The sequence below is a fragment of the Euprymna scolopes genome, chromosome 26 (genome assembly GCF_053919585.1).
Source record: "Euprymna scolopes isolate OS-2025 chromosome 26, ASM5391958v1, whole genome shotgun sequence".
Lineage (NCBI taxonomy): Eukaryota > Metazoa > Mollusca > Cephalopoda > Sepiida > Sepiolidae > Euprymna > Euprymna scolopes.
Window position 1 is genome coordinate 53216268 of NC_136507.1, and position 13506 is coordinate 53229773.

General features: G+C 35.7%; 1 protein-coding gene across 2 annotated transcripts in view; it reads right to left on the reverse strand.

Moving 5' to 3' along the window:
• Positions 1 to 13506, reverse strand: part of LOC145248055 (tyrosine-protein phosphatase non-receptor type 13-like) — a 277255-nt gene that overhangs the window by 65383 nt on the left and 198366 nt on the right. For both annotated transcript variants that reach the window (XR_013863319.1, XM_080109809.1), the window contains 4 exons: positions 12629 to 12703; positions 8599 to 8770; positions 7302 to 7449; positions 5179 to 5461 (listed from right to left, as the gene is read on the reverse strand). Coding sequence is in view for 1 of the 2 variants with exons in the window: in XM_080109809.1 (XP_079965935.1) it covers positions 5179 to 5461; positions 7302 to 7449; positions 8599 to 8770; positions 12629 to 12703 (678 nt within the window). In the remaining variant the exon portion in view is untranslated. The remainder of the gene's footprint in view (positions 1 to 5178; positions 5462 to 7301; positions 7450 to 8598; positions 8771 to 12628; positions 12704 to 13506) is intronic.

The window sequence follows — 13506 nt, forward strand, 5'->3', positions numbered from 1 at the left end:
AAAAAAGGAAAAGAAAAATCAATTACATAATAAAGCCTTTTCGTCATTAACAGGTATCAATTTTGTTTTTGTCTTCAAGCAAAAGGTTTCTTTCAGAAATTAAGAACATATATATATATTATCACACCCCCTGAATATATAACGATTATTGAACTTTAATTTAAAAATCCCTCCTTGAACCACATGCCCCCGGCAAGATCATACTAATGCTACAGCGACTTTACTCATAGCTTCTCAGACAATTATCCCGAACCAAATCTCATCCATGCTTGACACTACTAAGCTACAACAAAACTAGCAATTAACACCAGTTACACCAAAAAATATACCCTCACCGATTTAAATGAAAAGTAACTTAGAAATCCCCTCTTCCCTAGGCCTCTAACCTATAAATAAGAAATATTGCCCCCCTACCTACAACCCTCCGCCTACTAATCGCACTAATCTAAATTCCCCCATAATAATAAAAAACAGCACATATAAACTTATGAAATTAAAATAATACTAACCCGTCAACCCATAAATATTTATATATAATATTTAAATTCACTGAAATTTACTTTACAATAAGGTCCTCCAACTTTCAGTCACTCAATACAGCCCCTCCCACCCCCGTCATCTACACAGACATATTCCCATCCATGCCGATTGGCGGTCAGCAAACACAGATCCAACCAACCCCACACGCCAACGTAGAGTATCCTCTACTTCCCCCACCCAGCTAACCTTGTTGCCACTATTAACTTTATTCTTTCATTAGAAAAGAATACAAATGCCCGCGACTACTTCCAGAGAATGCCGTCACAGTTTTTGAATCAAACCTGAATTCTGCCCATTTCATACACAAACGAGGAATAAAAAACTTATCACACCAGCACAACTAACAAATACCAACTGAACTATATAAAAAAAAAAAATCTGCAAGACAAACACAGATATTCAAACGGATTAGAGGTATATCTACCCTCAACATATCTCTAAGAACAAGAAATCAATTCAAGGAAACAATATTCAGAAATTACTTTTTCCTCGTTCAGAAGCAAGCATGTATGTACTCTGTTGTTTTATGTCCTGCTCATTTATAACATAGAAAGCTGGTCTTTGCAGTCGGGTATTCTCGTGACTTTATTGTGGACTATTACAGACCCTCTCCTGTAAAGAAATATTAAAAACCCCAGGATACTACTTTCTGAACTCTTTGTTTCTGCCGGCAAACCCCATTGTATGTGTGTATGTGTGAGTGTATATATGTGTGTATGTATATATATATATATGGTAGCTTCCTTCAGTCTAGACAGACTATGGATACCCACTGTAAGAGTGTCTGCGTGTGGAATTTTTGTGGCAAGAATTGCGCAACCTCCAACCACACCTCTCCTGAGTCAGCGTTGTAAAATACCAGGACGACCGGAAACTATGTCGAGATACACACACATATATATATATATATATATATATATATATATATATATATATATATAAGGCTAGTGAGAGTGAAACCCAGTGGAGTGCTCGAGTATGAAGAAAATTCAAAAGTAAGAGTGTAATATAATATATATATATATATATATATATATATATATATATATATATATATATATATTTTTTTTTTTTAATTACATTTTCACCCCAAACAAGGCAAATTGCCACTTTGGTGTAGGGGGCTACTATCAGGGGCAACAACTACTGGGGTACTATGTAGGGATTTGGGCAGCAAGGTGTTGGTTCACGTTACACTTGAACTTCTGCACGTCAGTACTGTTGGGGAAGCAGGGACCTGGAATGGAATTCCAGAGTCTTGCGGTTCTGGGGAAGAAACTATTGGAGTAAAAAGATCTTTTACATCTAGGGACCTCTACAGTGTGGGGGTGGGATCTAGTAGCCTGTCGGGTTTGTCGAGGGTGCTCGCGTCGTGGGGGCACAAGTGATTGCAGTTCATCAGAGCATTCACCACTAAAATACTTGTAGAACAGGCAGAGGGATGCAACATTTCGTCGATGGGACAGAGGCTGAAGCTTAGATGCCAGTTCAGGGCCTATCAGATTTGCGACTCTCTTTTGAACCTTGTCAAGGAGCGAGAGACTAGTAGCAGATGCACCAGCCCAGATGTGGCAGCAATACTCCATACATGGGCGAATGGTGGCCTTATAGAGGTACAGGATACTTTTGGGTGTTAGTAGTTTTCTAGCACGGTAGAGAGAGCCTACCTTTCTTGCAGCGGCCCTGGCAATGCCTTCAATGTAATTGTTCCAACTCATGTTTCCTGTGAACGTTAGGCCAAGGAGTTTGAAAGATGGACTCTCAGATAAAGGGTCGTTGGCCATTGCTATTGGTGGTAGAGAGGGTTTCTTGTAATTATTGAATGAAACTAGTTTAGTCTTGGCAGCATTGAACGCGACCAACCACTTTTGTCCCCATTCCACTACAGATTGGAGGTCTTCCTCTAGTGTTTCTGCCATTTCTTTAGAAATGTGTTCATTCGTCTTCCTGTCGTGTCTGCCATAGAGTGTAGTGTCATCAGCATATATACCCATCTCAGAGGCAATGTTGTCGGGGAGGTCATTTATGAATATCAGGAACAATAGAGGTCCAAGGATAGAACCCTGGGGCACTCCCGCATTTATATCATATTGTTTAGATGTGCGACCGTCGAGGACTACCTGGATTTTTCTCTTATCTAAGAAGGATTTAATTATGTTAAGTATTCTACCAGTGATACCGTAAGATCTAATCTTCCTGAGGAGACCCTCATGCCATACCCTGTCAAAAGCCTTAGATATATCTAGAGCTACCGCTCTGCCTTCCCCCGCTTTGTCCAGTGATTGGTATATACGTTCAGAGATCACGGTGAGGATGTCTGCTGTGGAACGGGCTTGTCTAAATCCATATTGTTTGTCAGTCAGTAGTTTAGCATCTGTAAGATGATGGACTAGAGCATGGTTAATTATGGTCTCAAATATTTTGGCAAAAAGTGGGAGGAGGCTAATGGGGCGATAATTTGATGGGTCTGTCCTTTCGCCAGAATTCTTGAATACTGGTACAACAGAAGCAGTTTTCCAACAGCCCGGAAAGCAAGCTTCATTAAGACATTTGTTGTAGAGTTTGGAGAGAACTGGAGCTACTTCGGCTGAGCACTTTTTTAATAGCACAGCTGGGATAAGATCGGGTCCACATGCTTTTGAGGTGTCAAGGTTTTTTATGATAGCATGCACCTGAGCAGGGGTGGTTTTCAGATCGTCTAGTGTGGCGTCTGTCCGCATAGGAAAGTCAGGTAGGGGGTGGTTGGAAGGGTCCAGTGTGGAGTTTGAGGCAAACCGACTGGCAAGCATGTTAGCCTTGTCGGTTGCTGAGGAGACAACCTCGTGATTGTTGGTTAGTGGGGGAATTGTTGATTGCCCATTATTTACTACACTGTTGTAGATTTTCCAGAAGTCTCGAGTTCCTAGTTTTTGTGCTTCGATGCGCTTTTTAGTGGTTTCCGTAAATTCTCTCTTAGCTGTCGCTATTTCTTTCTTAACGTTATTTCTAGCTTCTATATACTTCAGTCTGTTTGAACTGGACTTATGTCGGTTAAACCTACGGTATGCATGCTGCTTTTGAGTAATGGCAGTTGCACAAGTCGACGTAAACCATTGGGGAGAGTGGGGCTTACTATAAAATTTCCGCATGGGAACATGCGCTTCGATTGCAGTTTTGAACCAGTCAGTGGTCTCGTTTGCAAAAGATCAGAACATCAGTACTGTCGGTTTCAAATCCAAGCAAAGGGAACCCACAATTCATCTTGTTTACCGGACTCTTTTCAGCCTCTAGTTATGTTTGCCTTCATGGAAAAAATATTTTTTCTTTTATTTCAATTTCTTTGACTCATTGTCTGACTCTCTTCTGATTTCTCTTTTCATACAGTTGAAAATATTGCAGTTAACTTGGTTGTCATTCAGGTTCAATGCTCTCCAGGAGTTTCATTCCCATTTGTGAGTCATTTTTATTAGATCTGTCATAATTGTTAGACCTACACCTTCCAGTATTTACTCATATGTGACCTGTCCTGACAGACAATATACTAATTCTCATCAAGATAAAACACTAAGGTACAAGTTATCTATTCTAGGCCAATATCGTTTCTTCTCTATATCAATAATCTTCCCGGGAATCTTATTTAGAAATAACAATCATTAATGCCTATGTTAATGATATCACTCTCTATTCTGATGTTGGTTCTTGCCAATATCTCTCTGACTTGTTGAAATATGCAGCTGGTCTAAGAGTCAACCTGGTTTCGGTTGCGAATTAGGATATGAAATGGCTTGTTTCGTTTCATCAAGTTAAAACTCAGCTCCTGTCTTTTAAACATAGGAATGTTCCTCTTCTTCCAAAGATTTTTATGGATTCGTCTGCTCTTGAGAAGAAATCGACTCTGAAAGTTCTTGGTTTTTCTTTCTCATCAAATCTTTCTTGGAATTTATACATTAGATCTACTGCTCTTTCTGTGCCTCATAAAATCAGTTCTATCGCTCCAAACTTTTTCTCACAGCTTCGGCTATTCTCTATCTCTACAAATCTACTATCAAACCATGTATGGAACACTGTCATATTTGAACTGGTGAATCTCTGTTCAATTTGAGGATTCTTAATAAGGGGCAGAAACGTATGTGCAATTTGATTGGACCCCCTGTTCTTCTACTCCGCAACCTCTCACTCTCTCAGACGTGATGTTGCTCACTTCAGTCTTTTCTATAAATACTATTATGGCATGTGTTCTTCAGAATTGTCTGATCTATTCCTGCTTCATTTGTTCCAGCTCGTTTAACTCGTTGGTCTAGTGGTCTCTATCAATTCATTGTTTTGATACCTCATTGCAATACAGCTTCCTATTCAAGTAGCTACTTTTCGAAAACTGTAGACTTGTGGAACTCTTATCCTGCTCACTGTTTTCCTCCTCTGACAGGCATCTCCTGTCTTTGTAATAATAATCTTTTGCTCTTATTAGCTTCTTGCATCAAGTGGTTTCATGCTTTGCGTGGAGCGATTTCCATAAAAATTTTTTGTACAAATTTATTTTATAAAGTCACTGATATTTTATATAGTAATCATTTTTGGAATGCACGCACTTTGATAGCCCTTCCCCCTTTACTTTATTTTAAAAATGTTTTTTTTTTTTTAAATTTAATTTGTACTGACCCGAATGAATTTGACCATTGCATCATCCTGGCTCAGTCCGCAGATTGACCGGTGGGCGTCTGGTGTATGATCTCTGATAAACCCTGTGCCGTATAGCTGCAGGATACGTTTGCTGAAGTAATAATCTGGCACAAAATAGTTTCGCCCCATCATCTCTTTCTGGTAGTCACCACATTCGACTTGAAGAGCGAAGGCAGCCAAGGTGAGTGCACGATTCTCATCACATTCTAGCCGTTCCTCAAGGATATCTTGACGAAGTTGCAGATAAAGCAAGTTCTGGTGGCTGTGCAAAAAGACAAAGGAAAACAAAATCATTTCACAAAAACATTGAGAGTGAAGATCTTCTCTATTCACATCCAACAATATGTAGATACAGTTGTAAATGTTATGTATAATAAGCAATTATATGTATATATGTGTGTATGTATGTCCGGCTAAAACTAAAAAACGACAAAACAAACACCCACAAAGTTGGTATTTTCTAGATTGATATTACTCCAGATGAAAAAAACAAATAAAAAAAAAAAACATTTTCATTCTTTCACCATAAACTGGCCCAGATTTTATCTGCTTTCCAGGCATTAACGCTAATTGTTTTTCAGGTTTTTTTCTTTTAGTTAATTCTTTTATGCCGACCCATTCCCGAATTGTCTGTGCGTATGTATATATGAGTAGAGGAGAAAGAAAGGTGTGGATGTAGAAAAAAAGATAGAGAAGATAGAAAAGTTTTAATAGAAATAAGTTACAATTTTACCCTGAGCAAAGCCGGGTAGCCCTACCAGTCTTATATAAAGTATAGTCAGTTTTTTGTTATTTCTTTGACATCAATACCCTTTTAACTACAAAGTAAATAATTATTTTTGTTTCGCAAGACAATTATGGCAAATATTAATTTCTCTTCTTAAAACCAACAGTTTTTTTTTTCACTTTAAATCGATTCTAATATTTAATCCGATTGGCATTTTTTTTTTGTTTTGATTAATAATGTTAGAGTGAGTAGGAGGGGCTAACACCTGGGAACCAATCCCTCACTATGTAAAGAAAGGACACAAAATACAGGGTGACCAAAAAAAAACAAAAACAAAAGCTAAATGGAGGTCATCTAGAACATATGCAGTAGAACGGAGAAAAAAAGGCCAAAGACCGTAGTGTTTTGATGTGATGTTTTGAATATAATAAACTAGTTATGACCAAAGTTTCATTTTATTTGGACAAAACACTAAGAAACTGGGCCTAATTAGAGTTGGGGCCTGTTTTTTTTTTGGGTTACCCTGTAGCAGTCCAGTTCTACAGCAATCATCACATCAAAATACTACATATAGCAATTTGAACAACGTGCACACACTTCATGTCAAATAAGCATTACCTAAAACAACTTGTGGGAGAAAATACACATACGCATCACACATCCGCAACAACTGCTAAAAATATTTCAACAAAAATATTTTGGACTGATTTCATCATTGTGCAAACTTTAAAATCCTGTATTCTTTGTGATGCTCTGTATATAAGTATATAAATCATTTCTTTTTGTGGCAATTTGCCTTCAGACATGACATGAAGCCACTTGATGTAAGGAGCTAACAAGAATTATTATTACAAAGACAGAAGATGCCTGAAAAGACCAAGACTATGGGTAGGAAGAAAACATTCAGTAAAAAGTGTTCCACAAGTCTGCAGTTCTAAGAAAGAAGCTACTGGAATAGGAAGGAGTACTACAATGAAGTACCAGAACAACAAATTGATGAAGACTACTAAACCAACTAGTCAAACGAGCTGGAACAAAGGAAGCAAGTAATAGATCAGATAATTATGAAGAACTCCTGCCATAATAGTATTTATAGAAAAGACTGAGAGTAGCAACATCACGTCTGTGAAAACGAGTGCAGGGAACAGGAAAGGGTGGGCTAAATCAATTTGTATGAATTATGTTGTCTTTGCGTGCATTGTCCGTCCCTCTCTTGTATTGCTTGTTACTCTATCGCTAACTATGTGCGTCCCATTGTCCAGTAAAAGACCAGCTACCATTAGTTGTTGGATCTATTTTCAAGTCACAGTTTTTATTAATGAAATTCTTTTAATTTCTAAAATGGCGTCATCGTTAAAAAATCTTAGAACCTCACTTTGAATCAAGGACTGTGTTTCCATAGTATTTGATTCTAAAGAACAAGATGAATGTGATGGCTGCTTGGCCTTTGCCTCCTTCTCTCCATCCATCGGGGGCTACCTTGTGCAGTTTAGTGTCTTGGTCCAGGAAGAAATGCTCTCCATCTAAAAGAGAATAAAACAAAAAATGGCAAAACATTTCCGCATCAAAGAAAGCATCTTTCAAGAATACATGAAGTTTTTAAAATTAGATTCACATATAGAAAAACTAAAATGTATTTCAATGTTTGATTTCCATTATCAGCAGAAAAAAAAATGCAGCTCACATGAAGGAGTTATGTGTTGATTAATATATTTTTAATGATTTGGTTCGAAGACAAAACTTGGACTTTGGCCTTACACAAGGTTTGGTTTATGATATATTAAACCTTTTTAGAGTATTTAATGCTAGTTGTTTAATTGCAAATAAATAATAGAAAAATATTTGTACCTAAAACACATAGATCGCTATTCCTTAGATACATTGTTCAGGCAGAGAGATGGACAAGAGAATAGATTAGTGGTACATTTTATTATTATGTTTTATATCTGTTTTCAAATAAAATCTTTTTCACCTTTATTAGCACATCTCCCAGCATGCTATGCGATCATGTGCTTCCTGCCAACAGATTATTATGGATATCATTTTTGAAACATCAAACAGATTTTACATTTGATTTGGGAAGGTTTGATGGCTCCTAAATAATGTTGAGATGATTAATTGGAATCGGGAACTTTTGGGAGTATCAAAATTGGTATCAGAAAAATTTGTGTTTATTTTCCGATGCTAAGAACGATTCTTTTAATTATCTTTTTATTCGATTTTGTTTAAAGCAAAATATTCCATTGCTGATAATAATGATAAAATATATATTTATTGATTTTACACTACCACTAAAACTAAAATTTATAGACCCCCCCCCCCACCTCAAGTGTACTTTTACGTTTGAGAAAATATCTGCATATTTAACATGTTAAAAACACAACATGATGGTAATCACAAAAAATAGCAAATCTATGGTTAAATATTAAGAGATTTATAAAGTATCGGAATCGGTAATTGTATTGGAATCGTCCATCACTACTCGAAGCCATCCCAAGCATATCAATTATAATATGCACCATAAAACAAAAATTAAAAATGATTCTAATGACTAAAGAACTTTTCTCTCCCCCACCCCCATCAAATATCAATATTTGCAGATTGGCAATATAAATCGATTTAAAAACAGAACAGAAAAAAAAAAAAGAAAAGAAAATGATCTGACTGATTACCATGCATATAAGTGAGACCAAAATATGATTGGATTTCCTGAAGGCCTGTGTGGGAGACGAGTGTTTGAAATAACTGTTTGCCTGTCGTGGACGGATCACACATCGCCTCAAGTTTTTGACCATTCAACAAAACGATGATCACTCGACGAGCATTTGCTGTATTTTTCAAACTCTAGAGAAAAAAAACAAACAAAAAAAACAGATGAAATTTAAACAATTACTTTTATTTTTATTTTGTAAATCTAGCGATCCCACCTTTCAACAAAGAAGTGAAGGATAATAAGGTACGTACGAACTGGTCCTGGATATGACCTTAAACTATATCCAGTGGTGAGGCCCCAGCTTGCGGGCTTTGAGGAGTGTGGAGCCACCCTTTAATTGCCATTGCTCCCAAGTCCACTCTGACCCGGAGTGGTAGTATCTGTTAGGGTCCCAACTATGGGTTAAATAGAATCCGACTTGAAAACAACAAATATATTCTATTAAAAAATTTTCCTTCAAAATCTTTGGATTCGACATTAAATAATCTGAAAAGTGTTGATATGCCGTAAAACAAAAACAACCAACGTACGAACATGACATCTTTTAGTGCATTATTACATGGGTATTATACTTACTTGTTAGAGCTAGCTGTGGCATAAAAAATGATGGAGTGAAATGTTACATCTTTCGAACAAATAAATCAATCATTAAAAAAAATAAAGGTAACATTTTTTATTGCAATAAAATTGACATTGAAATAATGACCTACTTACATGACCAGTTTATTTTGGGATATTGTTTTATGAAATTGTTTTATGAAATTGATTTATGAAATTGTTTTATGAAACTGTTTTATGAAATTGATTTATGAAATTAATTTATGATATTGTTTTATTAAATTGATTTATGAAATTGTTTTATGAAACTGTTTTATGAAATTGTTTTATGAAATTGATTTATGAAATTGTTTTATGAAATTGATTTATGAAATTGTTTTATGAAATTGTTTTATGAAATTGTTTTATGAAATTGATTTATGAAATTGATTTATGAAATTGATTTATGAAATTGTATGATGAAATTGTTTTATGAAATTGATTTATGAAATTGATTTATGAAATTGTTTTATGAAATTGATTGAAACATATTAGTTGTTGGCGTCCTTCCGTCTCGATAGATGATGAAGAATTGCGCCTGAAGGTTGTCATGTTGAGTGGTAGCAGCTATTGCTGTGACTGAGCAGACTGATACTGGAGCGGCAGATTCTATTGCACTTCCCGTAGGGGTACCCTCCATCAGGCTCTGCCAATGTTGCTGCTGATGCTGCTCTCTTGCACCTGCCTCTCCTCTCCTCCCACTGTTCATTTCTTCTCTCCACACTCAGCCGGACACACTTCTTGACTTTAACACTCCAGAAGTCCCTTTTACACACATCCTTAAATCTGAGGAGTGGTCTACCAGTTGGTCTGCTGCCGGCTGAGAGCTCGCCATACAGGGTGTTTTTCGAGATTTGGCCATCCTGCATGTGAACGACATGCCTTAGCCAGCGCAGACATCTCTGGGGGAGGAGGGAAAACATGCTTGGAAGATTTACTTAGGTAAGAACGTCTTTGTTCGGAATGCAGTCCTGCCATGTAATGCCTAAGATCTTTCAGAGGTTGCGCAGATGGAAGGCGTTTAGTCTGTGATCTTAATGTGTGTAGAGGGTTCATGCCTCACTGCAGTAGAATAAGATGCTGAGGATGCAGGCTTGATACACCATCCTTGTGTTCATGGTTAGCATGTTGTTATTCCTTGCTCTCTTGATCAAGTGGGCCACAGCTATTGCTGTTGTGATCGCCAATGGATATGCAGGAGACGTTGCTGATATTTTGGGCCATGATATTTGTTTTCTTGAGGCTTATTGTCGGACTAAACTCGTTGCAAGCATGGGCGAGGTGGTCAATGAGTCGTTGGAGAGCTTCCTCAGAATGGGCAGCTAATGTTGCATCATCCACAAATAGCATTTCCCTGAGGGCCATGCGGACTTTAGTTTTGCCGCATAGACGGGTCAGGTTGAAAAGGCTTCTGCTTCCTCTTTTGCGAATATAGACACCAACTTCAGTTTCATTAAAAGTGTATAGTTGCAGAAGTAAAAAAATATGCCAAAAAGTTGGGGCAAGAACACAGCCCTGTTTTCACACCACTGAGGATGGGGAAAGATTCTGAAAGTGATGGATTGAAATGATGGAGCCCTTCATGTCTTCATGGAAGGAGGTTATCATCCTCAGGAATTTGGGGGGAAGATCTTATTTTTTGACGTTTCTGAATTTTTGAGATGAGGATTGGTTATTCATATTATTTGGTTTCATCAAACTACTGTTCTCATTTTGAGTGTCGTTTTCACAACGTTTCGGTTAATGTAACATCCGATTTTCTTCAAGTGTATCTTGTCGAACTCGAGAATGTTTCTGTTGAACTTGGGAATTTGGATGGAATTTTGAGCGGAACCCTTTATTTACTTCACGAGAGTAGCATGCTCTTGTTCTGTCAGCCATGACTGGATAGAGATCCAAAGTAATTTGAATTGTATTTTTCGGTCGCCCAAAAACGAAAAATACATTTGCAAATTACTTGGGACCTCAAGCCAGTCATGGCTGACGGAACAAGAACATGCTACTCTCGTGAAGTAAATAAAGGGTTCTACTTAAAATTCCGTACAAATTCCCGAGATTGACAGAAACATTTCCGAGTTCGACAAGTTACACCTAAAGATTACATCGACTGAAACGTTGGAGGTTACATCGACTGAAACGTTGTGAAAATCACACTCAAGATGAGAACAGTAGTCTGATGGATCTAAATAATATGAATCCTATTTTTTGTGGTAGCGTGAAGAGGTCGCTCTTGTTAACTAGGTCAAATGCCTTTGTCATATTAATGAAAACGTGGTGCAGTATATGAATATATATATTGCTGTATACAAGGATTGAACTCACAACCTTAAGATTATGAGAGCCTTTGCAATCTATCAGTCTTTCATTGTCCCAGCGGACAGATGCCTACACACATTACAATTAATAAGAGCCTGAAATAACTGATGTGAAATTATGTATATTATGTGTGTATATATATATTATTAATATATATATATATATATATATATATATATATATTAATAATATATATATATGTGTGTGTGTGTGTGTGTGTGTGTTGGATATAAAGTATAAGAAAAACTTTTTACAAACATAACTCAAGTAAAAAATTTATATTAACCCGGTGGTAAAACTTGCGGAGAACGCTCTGTTTTATGGCTGTTTTAAAAATGGAATGGAAATTTAAATTTCATTCCGTTTTAATCTTTTTTTTTTTTTTTTATTGAGCATGCGCCCCAAAAATTGAAAGTAATCGGAAGAATAACACTCAACAATGCGTACTTTTTATATATATAAAAAAAAAAAGATTTTTTTTGATAAAAATAAAATTTAATTAACAAAAACGAAATAAACTTTTAAACAAAAAGCATCAATTTGGTATGCCTTTTTGGTATTTTTTTTTCTATATGAGTCCAACTCACTATTCACGTAGGAAATGTCCACTTTTATAGGTTTTAGGGTATGCTTACAACGAATAAACACCCCAACCTTCCCATGTTAAGAACGGCTTTCGGAATTTGGCACATATTTGGGGCATATGACCATTTTGGGCAATATTCCATGTTCAATGAAAAACCTCCTACTTAAATTTTGTTTCCAAAATTTTACTATTGCATAAAAATTCTTATATTTGCAAATTGTGCACATATCGATGGTCGTAATATCAATTTTTGTTAACTTAATTTTGTTATTTTATCAATTACTTTCGATTTTTTGGGCGTATGAGCAATTAAAAAAAAAAAGATTAAAACGAAATGAAATTTAAATTTTCGCTCCATTTTTGTAACAATCGTAAAACAGACCATTGTACATAAGTTTTACCAAACTCGTTTTTAAAAAAGATTTCAAAAAAAAAAAAAAAAAAAAAAAAAAAAAAATCAATCCAAATTTTAAATCGAATTATTACTTACCTCACCACTTAAAGGCATATTCAGTTTAACCAATGGTTTCCGGCCACGGCAAATGAACTCTGGTCCATTGTATTCCTTGATAAAAAAAATTCAGACTATCAGCTTTTTTTTTTGGACACAAACCAATGAAATAATATTCTTCCATGTTGTTAAAATTTGAACAGACATATATGACGCATTTCCTCATCTTTAATTTTTTTTATTGATTTGTTTTTTATTCACTAAAAGTTATCTATTAAACATCAAAGTATCAGATGCTTTTTTTTAATTCTAAAAATCGTTTTTAGATGATGTTCACTTTCTTTTTCTATTTGCAACTCCAAAAAGATGATTGTAAATACGATATTTTGACTAAGGACCAGTAAAAAATCACATAACGAAGGGAGGAAAACATTGTCTGGGGAAACTCATATATCATCCTCATTAAAAAAAAAAAAATTAAAGAAAAATTTCCCTTTTCCCTAAACCAAACGTTGTTTTTAATTATTCTTTAATTTATTTTTTTTTATTCTCATTTTCAATAATAAATTTTCTGTACTAAAAAAATATACCCGGGCATATCCGAAGCTGAATTATTTTTTGAGAGAATCTGGAAGCATTTTCAACATAACTTACAAATAATTAAACAAAACACATTTGGATACTTATGCAGAATACAAACTGTGCCAAAATAATTATGTTATTATTTAGAAACCCATTTTTGACATGAAGGAGATGGGACTTAAGAGTTATTTTTACTATTCTGTACTTTCACCTAACAATTTAATAAACAAATGATACTGTAAAAACTGAATTTAACTTCAAAATCCTATCTGAAAAATAGCACTGTCTGTATTCTGCATAAGGACCTAAGTTTGTTTAAAAATATATTAAAAAAT